This window comes from Primulina tabacum, chromosome 17 (assembly GCF_025594145.1).
Source record: "Primulina tabacum isolate GXHZ01 chromosome 17, ASM2559414v2, whole genome shotgun sequence".
Classification (NCBI taxonomy): domain Eukaryota; kingdom Viridiplantae; phylum Streptophyta; class Magnoliopsida; order Lamiales; family Gesneriaceae; genus Primulina; species Primulina tabacum.
The window spans coordinates 7,229,050-7,252,473 of record NC_134566.1 but is presented as its reverse complement, the minus strand read 5'-3'; the positions used below and the strand labels follow the sequence as shown (position 1 = coordinate 7,252,473).

Below are 23,424 nucleotides of genomic sequence, written 5' to 3'. Positions count from 1 at the left end.
CTCTACAAGAGGTAACTTTGGCTCCCAGCTGCCTTGGAAGTCGATAACGCAATCTCGGAGGAGGTCCTCTAGAACCTGAATCATCCTCTCTAGACTTTCCGTCTATCTGAGGATGGAAAGCAGTGCTGAACAATAACGTAGTACCCAACGCCTGATGTAGACTCTTCCAGAACACAGACGTGAACCTCGGATCCCTGTTTGACACAATGGACATTGGAATCTCGTGTAGTTTGATTATCTCTTTGATGTATAGCTCTTCGTACTGAGTCATGGTGAAAGTCTTCCTGACCGGTAGGAAATGAGCTGATTTAATGAGCCGATCCACAATCACCTAGATGGCATTGAATTCTCTATAAGTCCTCGGAAGCCTTGTCACAAAGTCCATAGTGATGTTCTCCCATTTCCACTCAGGAATAGGGAGTGGTCTCAGCTTCCCTGCAGATCTCTAATGTTCTGCCTTGACCTGCTGACAAGTCAAACACTCGGAAACAAAATGCAGAATATCTCGCTTCATACCCGGCAACAAATAGAGAGTCTGTAAATCCTTATACATCTTCGTACTCCTTGGGTGGATGGAGTACGGGATGCTGTGGGCCTTGCTCAAGATATCTGCTATCAGGAAATCACTGTCAGGAACCATAGGCGGTCCCTATATCTGACTATGCCGTCCACAACTGTATACAGTCTCTAGCCCTTAGCCTCGTCTCTCTGTCTCCACTTCTACAACTGCTCGTCAGAAGTCTGCCCTGCCCAGATCCTGTCTCTCAATGTCGGATGTACTGTTAGAGTAGCGAGATTTGGAGCATCGCCCCTGGTATAAAATGCAAGCTCAAATCTCTAAATCTCCGCCTGCAGTGGTCTCTGAACCGACAAATGAGCAATCACTGCGTGCTTCCTACTCAGGGCATCTGCAACCACTTTAGCCTTACCCGGATGGTAGCTAATATCACAATCATAATCCTTCACCAACTCAAGCCACCTCCTATGTCGCATATTAAGCTCTTTCTGTGCGAAGAAGTACTTCAGGCTCTTATGGTCAGTTAAAATCCTGCACTTCTCCCTATACAGATAGTGTATCCAAATCTTCAGGGCAAATACTTTTGCAGCTAGCTCGAAGTCATGAGTCGAGTAATTCTTCTCATGAAAATTCAGCTTTCTAGACACGTAGGCTATCATTCTGTCCTGATGCATCAGAACCATGCCCAAACCAAGCTTCGATGCATCTGTATATACTACAAACTCTCCCTGTCCTGATGGCATGGTTAGAACCGGTGCAGTGGTCAATGCCTGCTTCAATTTGTCAAAGCTCTCCTGGTACTCAGATTCCCATATAAACTTGGCATTTTTCTTTGTCAGGGCTGTCAAAGGCACCACAATAGAAGAGAAGCCCTGGATGAGCTTCCTGTAGTAACCTGTCAATCCCAAGAAACTACGGATCTCTGTCACGCTCTTAGGAACTGGCAAATATCTGACTGTCTCTACTTTGCTGGGGTCGACATCTATGTCATCCTGAGATACAATGTGGCCCAATAATACCACCATGTCAAGCCAGAACTCGCACTTACTAAACTTGGCATAAATTCATCTGTCCTGCAGAGTTTGCAGTATTGTCCTCAGGTGCTGACTGTGCTCCTCTTTGCTCTTCGAATAGATCAGGATATTGTTTAGAAAACTATGACAAACAGAGCCAAGTATGGCTTAAACACACGGTTCATGAGATCCATGATGATCGCTGGCACGTTCGTCAGAGCGAAGGGCATCACAAAAAACTCGTAGTGACCATAACGCGTACAGAAGGCTGTCTTATGCACATCAGACTCTCTTACCTTTAGCTAATGGTACCCGGATCAGAGGTCTATCTTGGAGAACACTGATGCTCCCTGAAGCTGATCAAAAAATCCTCGATCCTCGGTAACAGATACTTATTCTTGACTGTGACCCTGTTCAGCGCTCGATAGTCAATGCATAGACGCCTACTGTCATCCTTCTTCTTGAAAAACAGAACTGGCGCGCCCCAAGGAGAAAATATAAGGCGAATGAAACCCTTTTCTATCAGATCTTGAATCTGATCTTTGAGCTCCTTCATCTCCGCAGGCGCTAACTGGTAGGGTGCTTTAGATATCGTCATTATGCCTGGCATAAGCTCAATAGAAAAGTCCAACTCTCTGTCTGGTGGGATGCATGAAACATCATCAGGGAAAACACTGGAGAACTCCCTGACCACATCAACGTCCTCTAGCCTCTGATAGACTGGCTCAGACACTGACACGATGCTGGCCAAAAATGCTTGGCAGCCTCTCCTCATAAGCTTCCTCGCACACAAGCAGGAAATGACGTGCGGCATCTGCTGATGTCTAGCTGCCTCGGAAACAAATAGCTTCCCACTGTACGGTCGGACAGACACTGACCTCTGACGAAAATCTATGACTGCTCCATAAGAAGATAGCCAGTCCATGCCCAAGATGATGTCAATATCCGATAATGGTAGTACTATCAAATATGCCTGTACTAAATGTTTCTGTAACCGAAGCTCCAACCTATTCACTATCTGAGAAGTGAACATCTGATCCTCGGATGGGATCGACACTCTGAACCCTGAATCCATCGCTACTTTTATGATTCCTAGTCGCTTGACGAAAGATTCAGATATAAACAAATGTGTAGCACCTGAATCTAGCAATGCATGCGTGGCTACACCTGCAATATATATCCTCCATACGACAAAACATACCATCAAATCTAATAGAGTTGAACTTAAGGAATTTCTTACCCGCAATAAACCCAAAATCCTCAAAAATTCAACGAATTAACCCAAACGTTCTTCAAAAAGTCAATGAATTAACCCAAATATCCCTAAAAAAAAATTCGAATTTTAACCCTCAGAATTTTGAAAATTGCCAATTAGCCCTTCAAAGTTTCGAAAATTGCACTTTGGTCCTTCAACCTTTCGAAATTTGCAACATGACCCCTATAAAATTTTCAAAATTGCCATACGACCCTTCCTCATTTTCGAATTCTAATTCAATAGAAATGAAAGATTTTGAAAAGTCATAATTAAATCCTCAAAATTACCGAAGTTTCGAAATAGTCCCCAAAATCTCGATTTTTAGCAACCAAGTCCTCAATTTATTGGTTATTACAATTAGGTCCCTAAAATTTCTCAAATCATACAATTAAATTCTTAACTCCAACTAGGTAGAACATGCATCCTAATCATTTCTATGTTACCAAACACACAAATAATTTCACATAACGAACATATAACCCATGCAGTCACGTGATAAATTAAAATATTAAGCATAAGGTTTACCAGTAATCAACGTCGTCTCTAGCTCTGCCTCGGCCTCCTCGGCATGCACCACATATTCTCGGCCAGTACTGGGGCTCTTGTTCTTAGGGAAGTCTGCTGCTTTGTGACCCTCTTGCCCGCAGACAAAGCATCTGTATGTCCCCCAAAAACACTTTCCGATGTGGAACTTGTTGCACTGCGCGCATGGCTGTCTCTCATCTGGCTTAGGCGCCCCTGGCGCCTGAGGAGGTCTATGTTGCTGGGGCCTCCCAACCTCTCCGTGGCGCTTCTACTACCTCTGCTGCCTCGGTGGCCCTGAGTACTGTTTCTTCTGAGGCTGGGAGCTGGACTGAGTCTGGTTCCGCTTCCTCTGCATCTCAAAGTTTATGTCTCGCAGCGCCTGCTCTGCCTGGAAAGCGTAGGCGGTGGCCTCATCATAACCTGCCGACCTCGTTAGCATGACGTCCCTGCGAAGGGTGGGTCTCAGTTTGTCTAAGAAATGCCTCAGTTTCTGGGCGGCATCTCTAGTTATCATGGGTACAAAATGGCAGCCCTGTCGAACTTGCGGATAAACTCCGCCACAGATGAGTCCCCCTAGCGGAGACTCATAAACTCCCTTGTTAGACGGCCCGTGACGTCAGCTAGAAAGTACTTCCAGTAGAAAAACTCCTTGAACCTGTCCTAGGTGAGGGTAGCCAAGTCCACTGCATGAGCGGCTCCCTCCCACCAAAAGAATTCATCATCTCTTAACATATAGATGGCGCACCTGGCCCAGTCGCCATCTTTCATCTGAAGGTACACGAAATGCAGCTCCAGTGATCTAATTCATCACTTTTCCAAGAATGGATCAGTAGTGCCCCCGAACTCCTTCGAGTTAAATCGCCGGAACTGCTCAAAAACATCCACATGAGGCCTGGGAGCCTGCTGAACCTACCCCAAGAGCCTAGCCCTACCCTCTAGAATTCGGGTAGCTGCGTCCATAGGCGGTGGTGGTGGTGGAGGGCATCTGCCGCCTACAAGAATCTCATCCTATCGATCTGTACAACGGTCGCTTCTGGGAGGAATATCTAAATACAGTCCAATTTATAAACGTAATTCATCAAGAAATTAATCTAGTTTTTCAAAACAATAAGTTCCATAAATAATAAAGCAGTTTAAACATGCACTAAAAATCCTCGTAAATCATTAAGGCATGCAGGTGATAGCAGTAAATCATTTTAAAAAATTTAAAATATAAAAGCTTACAGACTTGAGGCTTGAATGCTGAGCGACAGAAGCTAGCAGTTGCACAACCCTATACAGGACCCTTACTCTGATACCAACTGAAACGTCAACTAATTTTTATAAAGCTCACATTTTGGAAATAAGCATTTGAATATTTTTGTATGCATGCAATACTACTTACTTTTTTAAAAATAATCATAAGTATTTGCCGATAAAAATATAACGGGAACGTAAACAAATAAAAATCCTAACATCCATCAATGAAATAAATCAGCGTATATAAAATAATTGTATCCTCTCAATCTCATAAAATCATAAATGTACAGAAAACATGCCGTCCTCGGGTCTTGTCGCCCCACTAGGTCTGTCGGCTCAGAGTTCGGCACCTCCAGTTCCCTCGATATCATGCTCACCTGCATGACACACGACTAGTGAGTCTAAAGACTCAACACACATATCCAGAAATAAAAAAAATCGACAGGACCATCTACGACTTAGCCTTTCCTTATATTCGACTTTTGCCTAAAACCGACGGGACCAGCTACGAGTTAGCCTTCCCTAGACCACCCGAGGACCCCCTAGAACCAATGAACCCATGGCCCCAGCCTCATACAGCCTGCACACTGGACACACACGCTAGGAATCAAAATCACTCAACAAACTACCGAGCCACCCCTCGCCTACTCCCTTCAACCTGCTACTGAACCAAGACCAGAAGCTCACGGCTCTATCCTAGCCCTGTGACGGACCCAAGTGGGTTAGTTTCTTGACCAGGGTCAAGCAATGCACCGCTGTACCTACAAAACTTTCGATCTAGCGACTAGACATGATACGCGACCCAAAACACACGGCCCTTGCTATCATCCGTTAATTGATCAAAACACCGCCCTAGACCTCCATATTTGCACAAGACTCGACCCCTACCACGTTACACCAGCAGCCCTTTGCACCAAAAACAAAAGAACGTGGGATGCATTCAAAAGCCAAGATCATGTAACTGAAAAGGATGAAACTTCATGTCAAACCTTCAACAAAACGTGCACCCATGCTAGATCGAGAGATTACCATGCACTTACATACATTTTTACATAATAATGTCGTGAATGATACAAAAAAAATACTTGCGTGCCTTGGATTTATTTGAACGAAAACATGGAGAAAATACGCGTCGAGGAACGCCAGAGGCGCGGGGAAGTAATCTAGCTTGAAAGGTGAAGGAAGGATTGAATTTTGCAGCAAAGGAGCTGCTGGAAATCGTGTGTGGCATCTGAGGGAGGGGGAGTGGACGGCTGAATAGAATAGGGTTAGGTTTAGGTTTAATTTAAAAGGTTAAACACATGGTAATGGACCCTTAATTGCATTTTAAAATGTTTAAAAAGGGTCTTGAGCCCAGTAAGCTTAAAAATAGGCCCATCAAGAACAAACATATACCGAGAAAATATTTCGTTTAGGTAAGTTTTTGAAAATGTTGCCCGATTCCTCAAAAAGTCGATCGATTCGATAAAATTTGCGTACCGCTTAAAAATAAGCTCCGACGGGTAAAAATACCCAACCAAGCCTAATTCTTGAAAAATACACTTAAAACACCTTATAATAATAAATTTAATTTAAAAATATATTTAAAATAATTTTCCTGATAATTCAGCGATCTCCGTTCCTCGATCGAGCGCGAAATGCATCTGGAAACCCTAATGCATTAACTTTTAAAATAATCGAGAAATAAATCCTATCATACAATAATTATGCATTAAATGGATAAAAATAAATAAACACATCATTTAAATTAAATCCTAGATTGCATGCAGTCAGGTTACGCGAATTAAATTCCTGGACCTTACAATTTTATTATTATTATTATTTGAAGGGTTCGGTTCTATGTTAGAAAAGTCTTTCTTCCCTTTTTTTTATAGAGGCTTCTTCTTTCCTTAGTGTATCGGTAAGGTTATCCATATAATGATTGAAATGGCAAGTTGTTTTTTTTTACATCTAAAGGGAAATTTTATTCAATATTTCACCTCTTAATATAATATTATATATATATAATTTGTCCCCTTAAGTTTGTAATGTCGTCTATTATAATTAAAATTATTATTATTATTTTTATTATATAAAATTCATTTTAAAGTTATTGGCTACGTGTATCCACTTCATCCATTCATAACATGATATATACATGTGTATGCACGTATAGAAATATATATATATATATATATATTCTAGTTTCCTTAATTTATATTAATTTATTGATTTTCTTGATGTGATTAACTATAAATTTTAGGGCCTCACATAAAACAACAAAGATACGAAGTCGAGAGAATTGACTATAATATTAGTTGCAGATCTAAAAAATCTTCTCTCTTCCTATGGCAAACTCATATAAAATTTTTAAGTGGATTTTGAATGTCATTTTAAATATCATTTTGAAACATATTTAAAAATATCAGTTTTCAAATGTTCTTCTTAGAACATCTAGCTCTAATACCAATTGATAGGATCGGTGTTGAGGCACCTGCGAGAGTGCTTCAAACACAAAATTTTCATTGAGATGCAATAGCTCGTGTTCTAAGAATGTAAACACCGATGAATTAAATTGAATTTGGTTTTAAACCAAGCGTAAAAGAAGCTGAGAAGTTTAAAGCTTTTAGCTTGTGTAAACTGATTAACTGAAATAAGTAGGATCAGTTCTTGCTTATACAGTTCAGTTGTGGTGAGAACCAAACTGATTAAATCAGTTTAAAACAATAGTTAAACAGTTAAATACGTAAGATATGTTTATGAATGATCGGAGACTAAAACTGCTCCTATGTCACCCCTTCTACCACCTCGGGTAGGTTCTACTAGAAGACTTTGATTTATACGACACCTTGTACAAACCCACTCAGCTTAGGACTTATGCTACTATCTAATCTGAACTTCTAGTCTAGACTGAAATCAGCACCTTCCAGCCAACACTTGTTTAACATCTTTGTGTTAAAGACTACATACGTAAGTTTAATGTTTTGTGCAATACTCGCTCAACTAATCTTTGAAGTTCAACTCTATTGTACATGTGAGTAATTGTGTGTGCGTGTGTGAGAAATGATCTATGAATACAACACGAAAGTGTTTTCACACACTAATATAATTGTGCTTCTAATATAAGATGATAACATGTTGAAGTGTTCCCTCAAATATGAGCTGATTGCTTCTTGTAAGCTTATATACATTATGTGTGCCCTATCTTCTTCCACACTTCTTTTCCACACACTTGTATCTTTTTTTCTGTTCTCTCGTTTTGTTGATGGTATTGGTCTTGTATTTATAGAGGCAATGTGACCGTACATCAATACTCATCAAATATGTTCGTTGCAGTTTGAATCCGTTCCTTGAAATTTGTGTCTTGTACTAGCTGACAGACATTCTTGAACGTATTGAATTTAGGCTCTGCTGCAACATTCATTATTGTCCTTTGATTGGACACTTGCTTTTATAGCATTGTGCACAGTTGGATTCTACTTAGATAAGCTTGTTGTGTTATGCAAATTGATCGGCTCCTGACTGATGCTTTGAACTGGTCAATTTGAACTGGTTTTGAACTAAATTGGTGAAATCAGTTGGCTCGTCAGCTGAACCGATTTCACTGATTCAGTTGAACTGGTCAGTTGGGCTCTTCACTAGTTGAACTCTTCATCAGCTGGCCGGGCATCTGAAGGTCTTCTGCTGAACCACCTATAAACTGAATTGGTCTTTGATATTTCAATTGGACTGGTTTAGTTTGGGTAATCTGTTAGGACTTTCAGTTTGCATCTCGATAGCTTCAGTTTTGGCTCGGTAACTGATCAATTCAAAGCCTGATCAGTTTCAGCTTTTTGCGCACTTAGGAAAATTCGTTAGACACAAAATAACAAGTTTTGTTAACATTAAAATCAAGATTGCGATAATGAAATGTTCCAACATTAATGAAGCTATCTTTCTATCTCGATCTATGTGAAATCTTAATTAAGCCCGTGAGTTATGAGGCTCCGCCACATTATCTATCATAGGGCCGGGAGACATGAGGCCCAGACTTCTTATCAAAGTTCGCGAGATATGAGGCCCCAACACTTTAACTTTCATAGACCCGAGAGGCATGAAGATTTGGATTCGTCTTCTTATCAAAGCCCGAGAGAAGAGTCCCCGACATCTTATCTTACAAATCCTGGGAGATGCGAGGCCCGACACCTCATCTTATTTAAGCCAGGGAGTTATGAGTCCTTAACATTTTATTATAGGCATGGGAGGCATGAGGCCTTGTCTTTCTATTGAAGCTCGAGAGATACAAGTCCTCGGCACCTTATCGTACATAAGCCCGGGAGTTTTGAGGTCCCTGACATTTTACCTTTAAAAGTGAGCTAAACTATTAACTTTTAACACTTAGAAAATCCTTACAAATTTAAAAGGTGTCAGGGTCGTGTGAGCTCAGCTAGAGAAAAGTCTGTTACTCCTCAACACTTAGAATTTTGGAAAGATGCTTACGATAGTATGATCTACTTATCTGTTCAAATTGAGAAAATAAAAAGACAAAACTAAGGAAGATAATTTTATTAGTGTTGAGAAAAGGTACAAGGAAGGCCTGGAGGCCGGAAGTGAAAAAAGAGAGGAAATTTTTTACAAAGCCTATCTAATATTATCCAGGACCTCGGACCCTGAGCATAGACATCCTTCACTTTGCACCTTCTTCATCCTTTGGAAGCGAGTCGATAGCCAGGTCAAATTCTAGGAAGCCTTCCTTATCGACTGGGAGAAGGCCGACTTCTTCAAACTGCTCCAGGCACTTATCGAAGCTGGCCCTAAAGAAGGAGTAAGCCTTGTCTTCAACCGACACTTTAAACTCTTGGGACTGCTGGAAAGAGGTCTGACATTCCTCCTAGGCAGCCAGCGCAGAGTCTGCTTCATCGGCCAATGACTTGTGACTATCAATGTAACGTACCGTACTTTTTATTACGTGAAATTTTGCGGAAAAATTTAAAATTTTCTTAAATAAAAGGCGAATCTTAAAAATTCGATAAAATAAACTGTACGTCCCAAAAGTAGTTGCAACAAAAGATCTAAAATAAAGTTTAACAAAAGTAGATGTTTAAAATCTCATAACCAGTAGCGTGAAATCAGAGTATTTGACTTTTCATAAAAACTTAAAACTTGGGCGGTCCTCGGGTCTAGCCTCTTGCTCAGTCTAAGCCAGCTCCTTGGTCCACATCCCTTGTCTCCTCAACGTCATCCTCACCTGCATCGATCAAGTCTAGTGAGTCTAAAAACTCAACACGTATAAACGGGAAGTAGCAAGTAATACGTAATAAAACTACAGTCGACTTCAAAATAGTACATACATACTTGAACTTGAATGTGCGTATAAAAGCTTGAACTTACATACATACATAGACGTGCCATAACGTGAATTTTTTCTTAAACATGCTTGCATACTTGATACACATGAACATACATAAACTTCATCATTTTGTGTAGAGGCATGTTTCAATACAAGTGACCCATAACATAAATCGCCTGATCAGACTAAACCAGAGTACTGGGCTGACAGGGAAAAATCCACTGCCACATACATGAGATTCCCGTTCATGCTTTAACGGGTGGATTGGTCCCGGTTCATGCTTTAACGCTTTCCAATCCTGATCTAAACCCGTTCATGCTTTAATGGGGTGGATTGGTCCCTGGTCATGCTTTACCGCTTTCCAATCCCATACATAATTGGTCACAAGACATTTAGCATACCTCAAAAACTTGAAATATTTTCTTTGCACGTCAAACATACTTACTTGGCGTTGAGGGATTCGTTGGATCTCGCTTGGGGCCACTGCTGCACATACTAACATGAATTCAAAGCTTAAATTGCATAACTTTGACGTAGGTATTCGTACTCACCACTGAATCAAGTAAATAGCATATGATTTTCTAGATTACTCGGGGCTTGACCTCGTTGAATTGTCGTACTAAACCATGACATAACGTCCCAATTTGATCCCTAAAATATTTCCCAAAGACTGGAGTACACGGACCCTGTGCACCCCTCCGGGTCCGGGTTCGTCTAAGCACTGTAAAAGCATACTCGAAAGGAAGTGAGGACACAGACCCCGAGCCTAGGTCCGTGTAAGGGTCCTTGTAGACTCTGTAAAAAGACACTTAGGAAGAAACAAGGGCACGGACCCCGTGCCAGGGTCTGTCGAAGGATCCATGTAGGCTCGGTGAAAGTAAACCAACGGTAAATCATGTATTGAAGGCTTATTTCTCCTAACTCTATCATCCCGACCATAAATCGACACCTCGAGACCCGTCCTAGAGTGCTAGAACACTCATTCAAACTCAAACAAATGCTCCAAAACAACGACGTCCAACTTACAACGCAATACAACTCATGAACACAAAATTTGACACCAAAATCAATTCCTACGATTTCTAACTCAACCAAGTGCCTAAAGACACAAAAAGAAATACCAACATACATCCCAACATCATTCTCGATATACCTAAACGCAGCAATGATCACCCATCGTTGCCCAACAAAGCCTGCAACAAGAAAATCTCAAAAGCACATCAATAACATAATTTTTTCAGATAACTCAGTTTGATCAGTCCCATGAAAATGATCATAACTCACTCAATTTTTATCCAAATATTTCAAATTTTATATCAAATCGAAGGTATCAAAAAGTTATACAATTTTCATGTTGAAAGTTTTCTCAAACTCACGACCGAAAAATCGCAGTATTCAAGAGAACATTAAATTTCGAAATTTTAGATCTAAAAACGTTTCAAAATCGATCAAACATGTTTCTGCCCAAACCTTGCACATCATACATGGATTTTTACGCCTAAAACAACGCAACACATACTATGACATGATCGAAGCAGGAAATAGTAGTATATACGTGTCTTTTGATAAATAACGTTACCGAAACGACGACTCCGACGCAGGAAGAAAGCGAGAGACGATCTGGGACGAACGTGGCACTAATTTCTTGCAACGAAATTAAAGAAAAGTTGCAGGAAAAATCAAAGGAGAGGGGCGGCTGATACAAGGTTGAAGAACACTAGGTTTATTTTCTCAAAAATCTGAATTAGAGTGTAAAGAGTTGTGTGTGTGTGTTTTACGTGTAGGTGTGTGTGTGTTTTAATATAATTAAGGGGAAGGATTGCTTAATTTGGAATTTAATAGTGCTAATTAAAATGCTAATCAAAATGCTAATAAAATGCTAATCATAAATGTAAATTCTCACTACTAAGCAAAGTCTCTTAATTTAAAATAAAGTGTACATTTGCTAAAATTTAAAAGTTTCAAAATCCTAAAATCACTAAAAAATTGAATTAGGCTTTTAAAAATACTACAATTAAGTAAATCATTTAAAATGCCCCAAACTTAATTCAAAATAAAATACCACGTTTAAAATCACCAAAATCGTCACCGGTCTCTTTTCCTCGATCCCGAATCGATTAATCGCCTGAAAGATGAAACTCGAGAAAACATTTTTAACGTGCATCACATAAACATAAATAATTTAAAATAATACAATTTAAATAGATCATGCATACCAAAAAAAATCATTTTAAATTTAAATAAATGATTTAACAATTAAATAAATGCATGAGTTTTACGTGTACTGATTTTGGGCTCTACAATTCCTCCCCCACTTATATAAGTTTTGTCCTCGAAATTAAACCTTACCGAACAACTCCGGGTAGCGATTCCTCATGTCTGCTTCGGTCTCCCAAGTGGCCTCCTCCTTGGATTGATTTAGCCATCGAACTTTGACCAACTTGGTTACTTTGTTCCGTAGACTACGCTCCTGTCTGTCTAGAAATTGGACAGGTCTTTCCTCGTAACACAGGTCTGGAGCCAACTGTAATGGTTCATATTTCAAAAAATGCGAAGGATTAGCTAGGTACTTCCTCAGCATTGAGACGTGGAACACATTGTGTACTCTGGCCAGATTTGGCGGTAGGGCTACATGATAAGCTAGTGTCCAAACTCTGTCGAGAATCTCGAACGGCCCAATGAATCTCAGACCAAGCTTGCCTCTCTTCCTAAATCTCATAACACCCTTCATGGGTGCTATCTTCACGAAAACATGATCGCCCACGGCAAAGTCTAGATCTCTTCTCCTCTTGTCAGAATAACTCTTTTGACGACTCTGCGCGGTCTTCATCCTGTCTCGGATCTTGATCACCACATCTGCAGTCTGCTGAACAATCTCTGGACCAAGCTCTGACCTATCCCCGACTTCATCCCAATGAATCGGTGATCTGCACTTCCGTCAATATAACGCCTCATAAGGAGCCGTACCTATAGATGCTTGGAAGCTGTTGTTGTATGTAACTTCTACTAGAGGTAGCTTAGATTCCCAAGTCCCTTGGAAGTCGATCATACAGGTTTGCAATAGATCTTCCAAAATCTGAATCACTCGCTCAGACTGGCCATCTGTCTGCGGGTGAAAAGCTGTACTGAATAGCAACTTCGTCCCCATGGTTGCATGCAAACTCTTTCAAAAGGACGATGTAAACCTCGGGTCCTTGTCGGACACAATGGAAACTGGGATCCCATGCAATCGAACTATCTCCCTGATATAAAGCTCTGCATATTGCGTCATGGAGAAAGTCGTCTTTACTGGCAAAAAGTGTGCTGACTTGGTGAGTCGATCCACAATGACCCAAATAGCATTGGATCCCCTGACTGACCTCGTCAACCCAACAACGAAGTCCATGGTGATATTCTCCCATTTCCACTCGGGGATAGGGAGTGGCTTATGCATCCCTGCTGGCCTCTGATGCTCTGTCTTCACCTGCTGACAAGTAAGACATTCAGACACAAACCGACGGGTGTCTCTCTTTATACTTGGCTACCAATACAAAATCTGCAGATCCTTGTACATCTTGGTACCTCCTGGATGAATAGAATACGGAGATGCGTGTGCCTCTGTCAGAACATCCTCTCTGATCGAATCAATACTTGGCACCCACATTCTACCTCTGTATCTCACAATACCATCGGACACTGTGTAGAGTACACTGCCTTTGGTTTCGTCTTTCAGCCTCCATTTCTGCAACTGCTCATCTGAATGTTGTCCTCTACGGATTTGGTCTAGTAAATCGGATTTGACCGTTAGATTAGATAGTCTGGGACCTTTGCCCTTGGGATAAACCTCTAACCCAAACCTCTGAATCTCAGACTGAAGAGGTCTCTGTACTGACAACTGTGCTATGACTGAAACCTTCCTGCTCAAGGCATCTGCCACCACATTAGCTTTCCCCGAATGGTAGCTAATTTCACAATCGTAGTCCTTTACCAACTCCAACCACCGTCTTTGCCTCATGTTCAGCTATTTATGCGTGAAAAAATACTCGAGACTCTTGTGATCAGTAAATATCTGGCATTTCTCGTCGTATAAGTAGTGTCTCCAAATCTTCAATGCAAAGACAACGGCGGCTAATTCTAAATCATGAGTCGGATAATTCTTCTCATGCACCTTCAATTGTCTGGAAGCATAAGCTATCACCCGACCATGCTGCATCAACACTGCACCTAACCCGAGCTTAGATGTATCGGTGTAAAACACAAAATCTCCTTGCCCGGATGGCATGGCTAACACTGGCGCTGAAATAAGAGTTTGCTTCAAAGTATCGAAGCTCTTCTGGCACTCGACACTCCACATGAACTTAGCATTCTTCTTTGTCAGTGAAGTGAGCGGCACTGCTATCGACAAAAAACCTTGAATAAACTTACGGTAGTAACCTGCTAAGCCCAAAAAGCTGCGGATCTCTGATGCATTCTTTGGCTCAACACATTTCTTAACAGTTGCCACTTTAGCTGGGTCCACCTCAATTCCGCTACTAGATATTATGTGACCCAAAAACGCTACCTTCTCCAACCAGAATTCACACTTACTGAATTTCGCGAATAACTTGCGACTCTGCAAAACCTGCAAAACTGTACTCAAGTGCTGACTGTGCTCTTCAAGGCTCTTCTAGTATATGAGAATGTCGTCAATGAACACTATGACGAATTGATCAAGGTAAGGCTGAAATACTCGGTTCATCAAGTCCATAAAAATCGTTGGAGTGTTTGTCAGTCCAAACGGCATCACTAAGAACTCGTAATGCCCATATCTGGTTCTGAAGGCTGTCTTATGAACATCTGCATCTTTCACCTCCAGCTGATGATACCCCGATCGAAGATCTATCTTAGAGAACACTGTGGCTCCCTGCAACTGATCGAACAAGTCCTCGATCCTTGGAAGTGGATATTTGTTCTTGATCGTTACCTTGTTCAGTTCTCAGTAATCGATACACAGCCTCATGCTCCCGTCTTTCTTCTTTACGAAGAGTACTGGTGCGCCCCATGGTGAGAAACTAGGGCGGCTGAATTCTTTATCTAGAATCTCCTGAATCTGCTGATTGAGCTCTAACATCTCAGCTGGAGCTAAACGGTACGGTGCCTTAGAGATTGGTACAGTGCCCGACACAAGGTCAATGGAAAACTCCACCACTCTGTCTAGCGGAAGGCCTGTGATGTCATCCGGAAATACGTCAGGAAAATCCCTTACTACTGGTACATCAGTTAATGACGGAGTGGGTACGTCAGGTGTTGAAATGATGCTGGCCAGGAAAGCCTGACACCCCGTGGAAATAAGTTTCCGCGCCTGCATGCACGAGATCATGCGAGGGGAAACTCCTCCATCTAGCTGGCTCAAAGAGAAACTGCTCCATACCCAAAGGTCTTACTAACATCGATCTTTTATGGAAGTCGATAAAAACTTTGTTCTTCGTCAGCCAGTGCATTCCCAAAATGATATAAAACTGTGGCATCGGAAAAACAATCAAATCGGCATGCACTAGGTGGCCTTGCAGCTCGAGATCGATGTCCCTGACCACACTAGTAGCTGACAATTCTTCCCTTGATGGGACTGTCAATGAATAGCTCACGTCGAGTCCAATAGACTTTTCGTCCAGGTGACTAGCGAATGTCTCCGAAATAAAGGAGTGGGTGGCTCTTGAGTCTATCAGGGCCTTCGTGGCTAGTCTCTTTATGAAAATGCTTCATGAGAGACGTTAGCACAACACAAAACTTATCCCCTAAAAATTCTAACCTTAATCTTAGGCATAGAAGAAATTTATATCGCACGACACCTGAAAATATTACTAGCACACTAATAAACTCAACGGAAATTCCAACACATGTATAGCAAAGTAATACGATGCTTAATTAAATAGTTTACCAGTCAATAACGTCGTGTTTGGGTTCGCCTCCTGAGCTTGCATGGCGAACACTCTTCCCTGGGTCGGCTGCCTCCACTGAGGGCACCCCTTTAGCATGTGGTCACTTGCTCCGCACTCGAAACATTTACCCGACCCATAAAAACACTGTCCCGGGTGCTGGCGGTTGCACTTCGGGCACACCGGGTGTTCTCCCGGCCTCTGTGGCGCCTTCTGCTGTGGCATAGGACCCTTGCCCTTTGGCGGTCCCTGATAAGGTTTCTTTCCTGGCTGCCCCTGGAACGGCCTCTTAAACTGAGGTCGCTGCTGCTGTTGTTGCTGTGGAGCCTGATAGGACCTCTTTCCCTGCCTGTCAGCCTCAATATCCCTCTGATCCTGCTCCGCCGCCAAGGCTCTAGATACGGTAACGGCATAGGTAGTAGGACCAGCAAATCTCACGTCGCGGCGCAAGATCGGCTGCAACCCGTCCATAAAATGCCTCAACTCCCCTTGGGCATCATTAGCTATCAGGGGCACAAAATGACACCCCCTTTCAAACTTCCTCACGAACTCAGCTACGCTGCTGTCTCCTTGTCGCAACGTCATGAACTCCCAAGTCAGTCTGGATCGTACTTCTTCAGTGAAGTACTTGGAGTAGAATACCTCCTTAAATTCACTCCACGTCAGTGTTTGCAAGTTAACTGACACTAATGCACTATCCCACCACAGTCTGGCATCTCCTGCCAGGAGGAAAGTGGCACACCTGACTCTATCTGCATCAGTCAGTTCCATAAAGTCAAATATTACCTCGATGGACTTAATCCATCCCTCGGCTATCATCGGGTCAGTAGTCCCCGAAAACTCCTTTGGGTTCATCCTCCTGAACCTCTCATATACCGCCTCTGGTCTGGGTCTAGCCCCCGCATCGACTACAGCCTGGTTCCCCGCAAACTGTGCGAAGAACTGAGTCATTCCTGCAAGCATCTGTCCTTGCATATCTGGCGGTGGAGAAGGTGGAGCGTCTCTCCCCTCCTCCTCTCAAGCCTCTCTATCTTCATCCCTAGCTTCTCGGTTAATTATGGGTCTAGGAGGCATACTGTTTCAATAATATACCCAACACGTAAACCCGATATGCATGAACATGATATCAATAGTATGAGATGCACGTAAATCGAACTTAAAATATGGACATGTTGAAATCATGACTTAATGCTTAGTGCATAACATAACTCAAAACTTTAAAAGTTACAGACTTGAGGTGTGACTTCGTGAGCTAGTTGCGACTAGCAGTAGGCATAACCCTTTACAAGAAAACTGCTCTGATACCAACTGTAACGTACCGTACTTTTTACTACTTGAAATTTTGCGAAAAAATTTAAAATTTTCTTAAATAAAAAGCGAACCTTCAAAATTCGATAAAATAAACTGTACGTCCCAAAAATAATTGCAACAAAAGATCTAAAATAAAGTTTGACAAAAGTAGATGTTTAAAATTTCATAACCAGTAGCGTGAAATCAGAGTATTTGAATTTTCATAAAAACTTAAAACTTGGGTGGTCCTCGGGTCTAGCCTCTTGCTCAATCCAAGCTAGCTCCTTGGTCCCCACCCCTTGTCTCCTCAATGTCATCCTCACCTGTATCGATCAAATCTAGTGAGTCTAAAGACTCAACACGTATAAACTGTAAGTAGCAAGTAATACGTAACAAAACCATAGTCGACTTCAAAACCGTACATACATACTTGAACTTGAAAGTGCGTATAAAAGCTTGAACTTACATACATACATAGACGTGCCATAACGTGAAACTTTTCTTAAACATTCTTGCATACTTGTACACACATGAACATACATAAACTTCATCATTTTGCGTAGAGGCATGTTTCAAAGCAAGTGACACATAACATAAATCGCATGATCAGACTAAACCACAGTACTGGGCTGACAGGGAAAAATCCACTGCCACATACATGAGATCCCCGTTCATGCTTTAACGGGTGGATTGGTCACCGTTCATGCTTTAACGCTTTCCAATCCTGATCTAAACCTGTTCATGCTTTAACGGGGTGGATTGGTCCCTGATCATGCTTTACCGCTTTCCAATCCCATACATAATTGGTCACAAGACATTTAGCATACCTCAAAAACTTGAAATATTTTCTTTGCACGTCAAACATACTTTACTTGGTGTTGAGGGATTCGTGGGATCTCGCTTGGGGCCACTGCTGCACATACTAACAAGAATTCAACGCTTAAATTGCATAACTTCGACGTACGTATTCGTACTCACCACTGAATCAAGTAAATAGCTTATGACTTTCTAGATTACTCAGGGCTTGACCTCGTTTAATTGTCGTACTAAACTATGACATAACGTCCCATTCGATCCCTAAATATTTCACAAAGACTTTAGTACACGGACCCCGTGCACCCCTCCGGGGGTCCGGGTCCGTGTAGGCACTGTAAAAGCATACTCGAAAGGAAGTGAGGACACGGACCCTGTGCCTAGGTCCGTGTAAGGGTCTGTGTAGACTCTGTAAAAAGACACTTCGGAAGAAACAAGGGCACGGACTCCGTGCCAGGGTCCGTCGAAGGATCTGTGTAGGCTCGGTGAAAGTAAACCAACGGTGAATCATGTATTCAAGGCTTATTTCTCCTAACTCTATCATCCCGACCATAAATCGACACCTCGACACCCGTCCTAGAGTGCTAGAACACTCATTCAAACTCAAACAAATGCTCCAAAACAACGATGTCCAACTTACAACGCAATACAACTCATGAACACGAAATTTGACACCAAAATCAATTCCTACGATTTCTAAATGCCTAAAGACACGAAACAAAATACAAACATACATCCCAACATCATTCTCGATATACCTAAACGCAGCAATGATTACCCATCGATGCCCAACAAAGCCTGCAACAAGAAAATCTCAAGAACACATCAATAACATAATTTTTCAGAAAATGCAGTTTGAGCAGTCCCACGAAAATGATCATAACTCACTCAATTTTTTTCCAAATATTTCGAATTTTATATCAAATCGAAGGTATCAAAATTTTCTACATTTTTCATGTTGAAATTTTTCTCTAAATCACGACCAAAAAATCGCAGTTTTCAAAAGAACATTAAATTTCGAAATTTTAGATCTAAAAACGTTTCAAAATCGATCCAACATGTTTCTGCCCAAACTTTGCACATCATACATGGATTTTTACGCCTAAAACAACGCAACACATACTATGACATGATTGACGCAGGAAACAGTAGTATATACGTGCCTTTTGATAAATAACGTTACCGAAACGACGACTCCGACGCGGGAAGAAAGCGAGAGACGATCTGGGACGAACGTGGCACTAATTTCTTGCAACGAAATTAAGGAAAAGTTGCTGGAAAAATCGAAGGAGAGGGGCGGCTGATACAAGGTTGAAGAACCCTAGGTTTATTTTCTCAAAAATCTGAATTAGAGTGTGAAGAATTGTGTGTGTGTGTGTGTTTTACGTGTAGGTGTGTGTGTGTTTTAATATAATTAAGGGGAAGGATTGCTTAATTTGGAATTTAATAGTGCTAATTAAAATGCTAATCAAAATGCTAATAAAATGCTAATCATAAATGTAAATTCTCACTACTAAGCAAAGTTCCCTAATTTAAAATAAAGTGTACATTTGCTAAAATTTAAAAGTTTCAAAATCCTAAAATCTTTAAATAAATGAATTAGGCTTTTAAAAATACTACAACTAAGTAAATCATTTAAAATGCACCAAATTTAATTTAAAATAAAATACCACTTTTAAAATCGCCAAAATCGTCACCGGTATCTTTTTCTCGATTCCGCATCGAATAATGGCCTGAAACATGAAACTTGAGAAAACATTTTAACGTGCATCACATAAACATACATAATTTAAAATAATGCAATTTAAATACATCATGCATCCCAAAAAAAATCATTTTAAATTTAAATAAATGATTTAAAAATTAAATAAATGAATGGGTTTTACGTGTACTGATTTCGGACTCTACAACCAAGCCCTTCGACCAGAGATGGGACTCGTGCTTCCGAAGTTGAGAGCTCGACCCTCAATATCTTTCCTGGCAATAACAACCCCAACCTCTATTTGGTCTTCCTTCAGGCTAATCTGGACTCCTATAACTGCGGATAGGCTGCCTCAAAAATCGTCTTGAGCCCAATTACAGTCTCGTTGTGTATTACCCGGGCCCTATCCAGTTTATCTTTAACCTGGGCATGGAGTTCACTGACAGCCCTAGCCCGGCCCGCTTCTCGTTTGGCGACAGAAGCAACCTCTTAATAAGCAGCTATCATCATCCGAATGCCCTGTATAAACAAAATATAAGAAAAAAGGAAAGAAATAGCTACACAAGGCACATGAAACATTAGGAAAGAAGACTTAACAAAAAAAGCCCGAGTAGTGCCTCGAACAGCTTGTGGTTTGGCTCCAGGCCATGGAGATGAGCCTTTTCGGCAGGGGAGGTCAGACTCTTCACAAGTCACATCCCTGCCGAGGAGACCCCATCTAGAAAAAGGTTACGTCGGGCTCCTGGAGGGCTTGGTTGATGTTGCTCCGTGGTAGCTCGGGTGGAGGACGTGGTCCTAGATGTGGTCTTAAGCCCCCTCATCGGTGTCACTAAAAAAGACCACATCGGGATCACCGATAGCCTTCCTCTTCCGGCGGATGAGGGTGATTGTGTCCTCGGTCTCTTGGGGGAAGGGGTTGCTCAGGATCTCGTTCCTCAACCCGAGCCTCACCAACCATCCGCTCTCCGTTGGCCTGATTGGTCGCCACCCTTCTTAGGTTTCAACAACAAAAATATCTCCAACTTCCCGGGCCTCATCAGCTGCCTTGGCTTCCTCGGCCACTTTCTTAGCCGCCTCTTTCTTTTCTATGACACTTTCTCGGCATCCCTCTTCTTCTCTTCCGCGACTTTCTCAGCAGCCCGCCTTTGCGCAAAAGATGTTTGCATCTCGAGGTCACCTGCAAATGACAAGCAAAAATCAATAATCATGCGTAAAAAAGATAAAGGACTAGATAAGGAGATAACTTAAAAATAATAGGGACACGAGCCGCAAAATTCATCTATTACCCTGTCTATAAGGTCCTTAACCTGGATGCTAAACCCAAGGGCCAACAGGTCTTCTGCTGAGATAAGGATGGAAGAAGAAAATTCTGCCCTTCCACGAGCTCCTGGCTCCTAATATAGGGTTCTTGCGTTTTATAGTTGTGAGAGAGCTTGGGTTGGGCAGACAGTTTGGGAAGAAAATCAATCGAGCATTTGGGGAAGAGGGGAGGTTAATAAAAAAAAATATCGTCATTTTCATCCCTTCAAAGAAGAATGGATGTCATCAAGGAATCGACTGTTTAATATGGCTGTGAGAGAGAATAATTTAAAACCGAAACAACATGTGAAGAACTAATGGAGAATAACGGGGTTAATTAAAAGCTTATGCATCTTGAAAAGAACAAAGGTCGATGCCATAATTCAGATGGAGTTGGGGTGGAGCTGGTTCAAAGAGACCCGGACCGCGAGAAAGCAGACCACCTCGATATAGAAGGAAGGGACGGAAAACCGAATACCACCATAGACAAGAATGTGTCTTTTGCAATGGTAATCCAACCATAACTTCATAGAAGCTGCAACTTGATCCTTTAATCGCATTCTCTTATGCAAATAAAAGTCCATATCGAAAAAAAGAAAAGAAAAAAGATAAAGCAGTAATTCAAATTTTAACCAACTGCCAATGTGTAGCAAAATAAAGAAAACGAATAGAGGAGGAGAAAGAGGAGATCGGGATTAAAAATTGGGAACCCAATTCTTATAACATAAAATAAGTCCACAAATATCAGAATCCAATAATCTGAACTTTGTGTTTCTTCTTCACCTATAAAAAAAATAAAGTAAGCCAAAGGTGAAGCATATACAACAGAACATGAGTAAATATATAGTAGCTTTTTCTCACATTCCACTAATATTTCATTTTTTCCGATTTTAAAATTAATGAAATCCAAATATTTTCGAGAGCTTGTAATAAACTCTTAGATTTTTCTGCCCAAAAAGAAGGGAACTCGCAATTCCAACAATGGCGTCCAGAGTTCAATACTCCATACAAAACAGCCTTCGTTTCTTATTTTCATAATCGTTCCCGGATTTCCAAATTTTCTTCAAGTCTCGTGCCCTTCAAGAAATCCTAAGGCGCACCGGAGCTACAGAACCGGTCTCTGTTGCACTTTCACTCATCCCGCGGAACCATTTGTCCTCACTACTCTTCTCTATTATGTAAATGCCCCTCCACGTATGGGCAGTATTAAATATATGTTAGAAAATGGATAGAAAAGTGACGACGTGTTTCATTGTTTTCGTTAGTGGACTTAGTCGTATATATAAATACCTAACCACTGTAATTAGCTTCTTAAGAAAAATAAATAAGAAAAAGTTCTTTCCGCATCAATGGAGTTTTCCTCCCTTTTTCTAATATGGTATCAGAGCAGGTTGGTATCGCGATTCTGATTCACCGTGATCCGCCTTCTTCTGCTTCTCCATTTTCCTTTTCTTTCATCAATTGCTTGCAATGGTGAAAGGCAACAATATGGCAAATAATCAGCCCAATCGCAGCGTCCTGGAAGACTCGAGTAGTCCATTTTTCCTTCAAAATGGAGATCATCCAGGATTATTGCTTGTCTCGCATCAATTAACAGGTTCAAATTACAATACTTGGAGTCGATCTTTCTCTATGGCGTTGACTGCTAAGAATAAGCTGGAATTTGTTGATGGAGATATAATTCGGCCGCAAGTTAATGATCAGCTGTTTGGAGCATGGAATCGATGCAATAGCATGGTGATATCTTGGATTTTGAATTCAGTCAGTAAAGAGATTGCAGATAGTTTGATGTATTTTTCTACTGCACATGAAGTTTGGATAGATCTGAGAGGTTCCTTGAAAGCAATGCTCCACGTATCTTCCAGATTAAGAAATTGCTTACCGGTTTGCATCAAGGATCCATGGATGTGAACACATATTATACGAAATTACGCATTCTCTGGGATGAGCTGAGGGATTACCAACCCGTGGCAGCTTGTACTTGTGGTTCTATGAAGGAATTGATGTCATACCATAATCAAGAGTGTGTGATGCAATTTTTGATGGGGCTAAATGAATCATATGCACAAATTCGTGCTCAAGTGTTGATGTTAGATCCACTTCCTATGATTTCGAAGGTGTTTGCGTTAGTTGTTCAGGAAGAAAGGCAACGTTCCATTGGTTTAAATTCCTCAAAAACAGGTATGGATCAGTCGTTGTCTCTTGCATCGCCTGCTACAATTGTGATGCAAAAAAAATTTCAGAGTGCAAAAGGAGGAAAGAATGATACAGTTGTTTGCTCGCACTGTGATTATCCTGGACACACGATTGATAAATGCTACAAGCTTCATGGCTATCCTCCTGGACATTCAAAATTCAATCAACAAAAGAAGGGCAGAGTATATGCATGTCAGGGTGCGACTCTGGAGACAGCAAGTTCTTCAATTGATTCTCTAACTACAGGTCAATGCAGACAACTTATTGAGTTCCTAAGCACTAAGCTTCAGACTGGGGTTGGATCCATTCAAGACTCACAACATCATCAAGGACCTACCGTGTCTTGTTTCAACGGTATCAACTCTCTATATCA

General features: G+C 41.3%; 2 protein-coding genes across 2 annotated transcripts; one reads left to right on the top strand and one right to left on the bottom strand.

Moving 5' to 3' along the window:
• Positions 1–837: 837 nt before the first annotated feature.
• LOC142530448 (uncharacterized) lies at positions 838–2,605 on the bottom strand. The gene is made up of 3 exons (XM_075636283.1): positions 1,940–2,605; positions 1,055–1,509; positions 838–940 (listed from the first exon to the last, which is right to left on the bottom strand). The coding sequence occupies exons 1-3, from the start codon at positions 2,603–2,605 to the stop codon at positions 838–840; spliced, it is 1,224 nt and encodes a 407-aa protein (XP_075492398.1).
• Positions 2,606–22,325: 19,720 nt separating this feature from the next.
• Positions 22,326–22,766, top strand: LOC142530447 (uncharacterized). The gene has a single exon (XM_075636282.1). It carries the CDS (start codon positions 22,326–22,328, stop codon positions 22,764–22,766), a length of 441 nt encoding a protein of 146 aa, XP_075492397.1.
• The last annotated feature ends 658 nt before the right edge of the window (positions 22,767–23,424 follow it).

Excerpts from the sequence above, each read along its gene's own strand:
- LOC142530448 (XM_075636283.1), bottom strand. The coding sequence starts at position 2,605 with ATGGATTCAGGGTTCAGAGTGTCGATCCCATCCGAGGATCAGATGTTC. Across the intron at positions 1,510-1,939 it reads ACTATCGAGCGCTGAACAGG|GATGACATAGATGTCGACCC; the intron begins GTCACAGTCAAG and ends ATTGTATCTCAG. Across the intron at positions 941-1,054 it reads CACTATCTGTATAGGGAGAA|CTACCATCCGGGTAAGGCTA; the intron begins GTGCAGGATTTT and ends TTGTGATATTAG.
- LOC142530447 (XM_075636282.1), top strand. The coding sequence starts at position 22,326 with ATGGTGAAAGGCAACAATATGGCAAATAATCAGCCCAATCGCAGCGTC.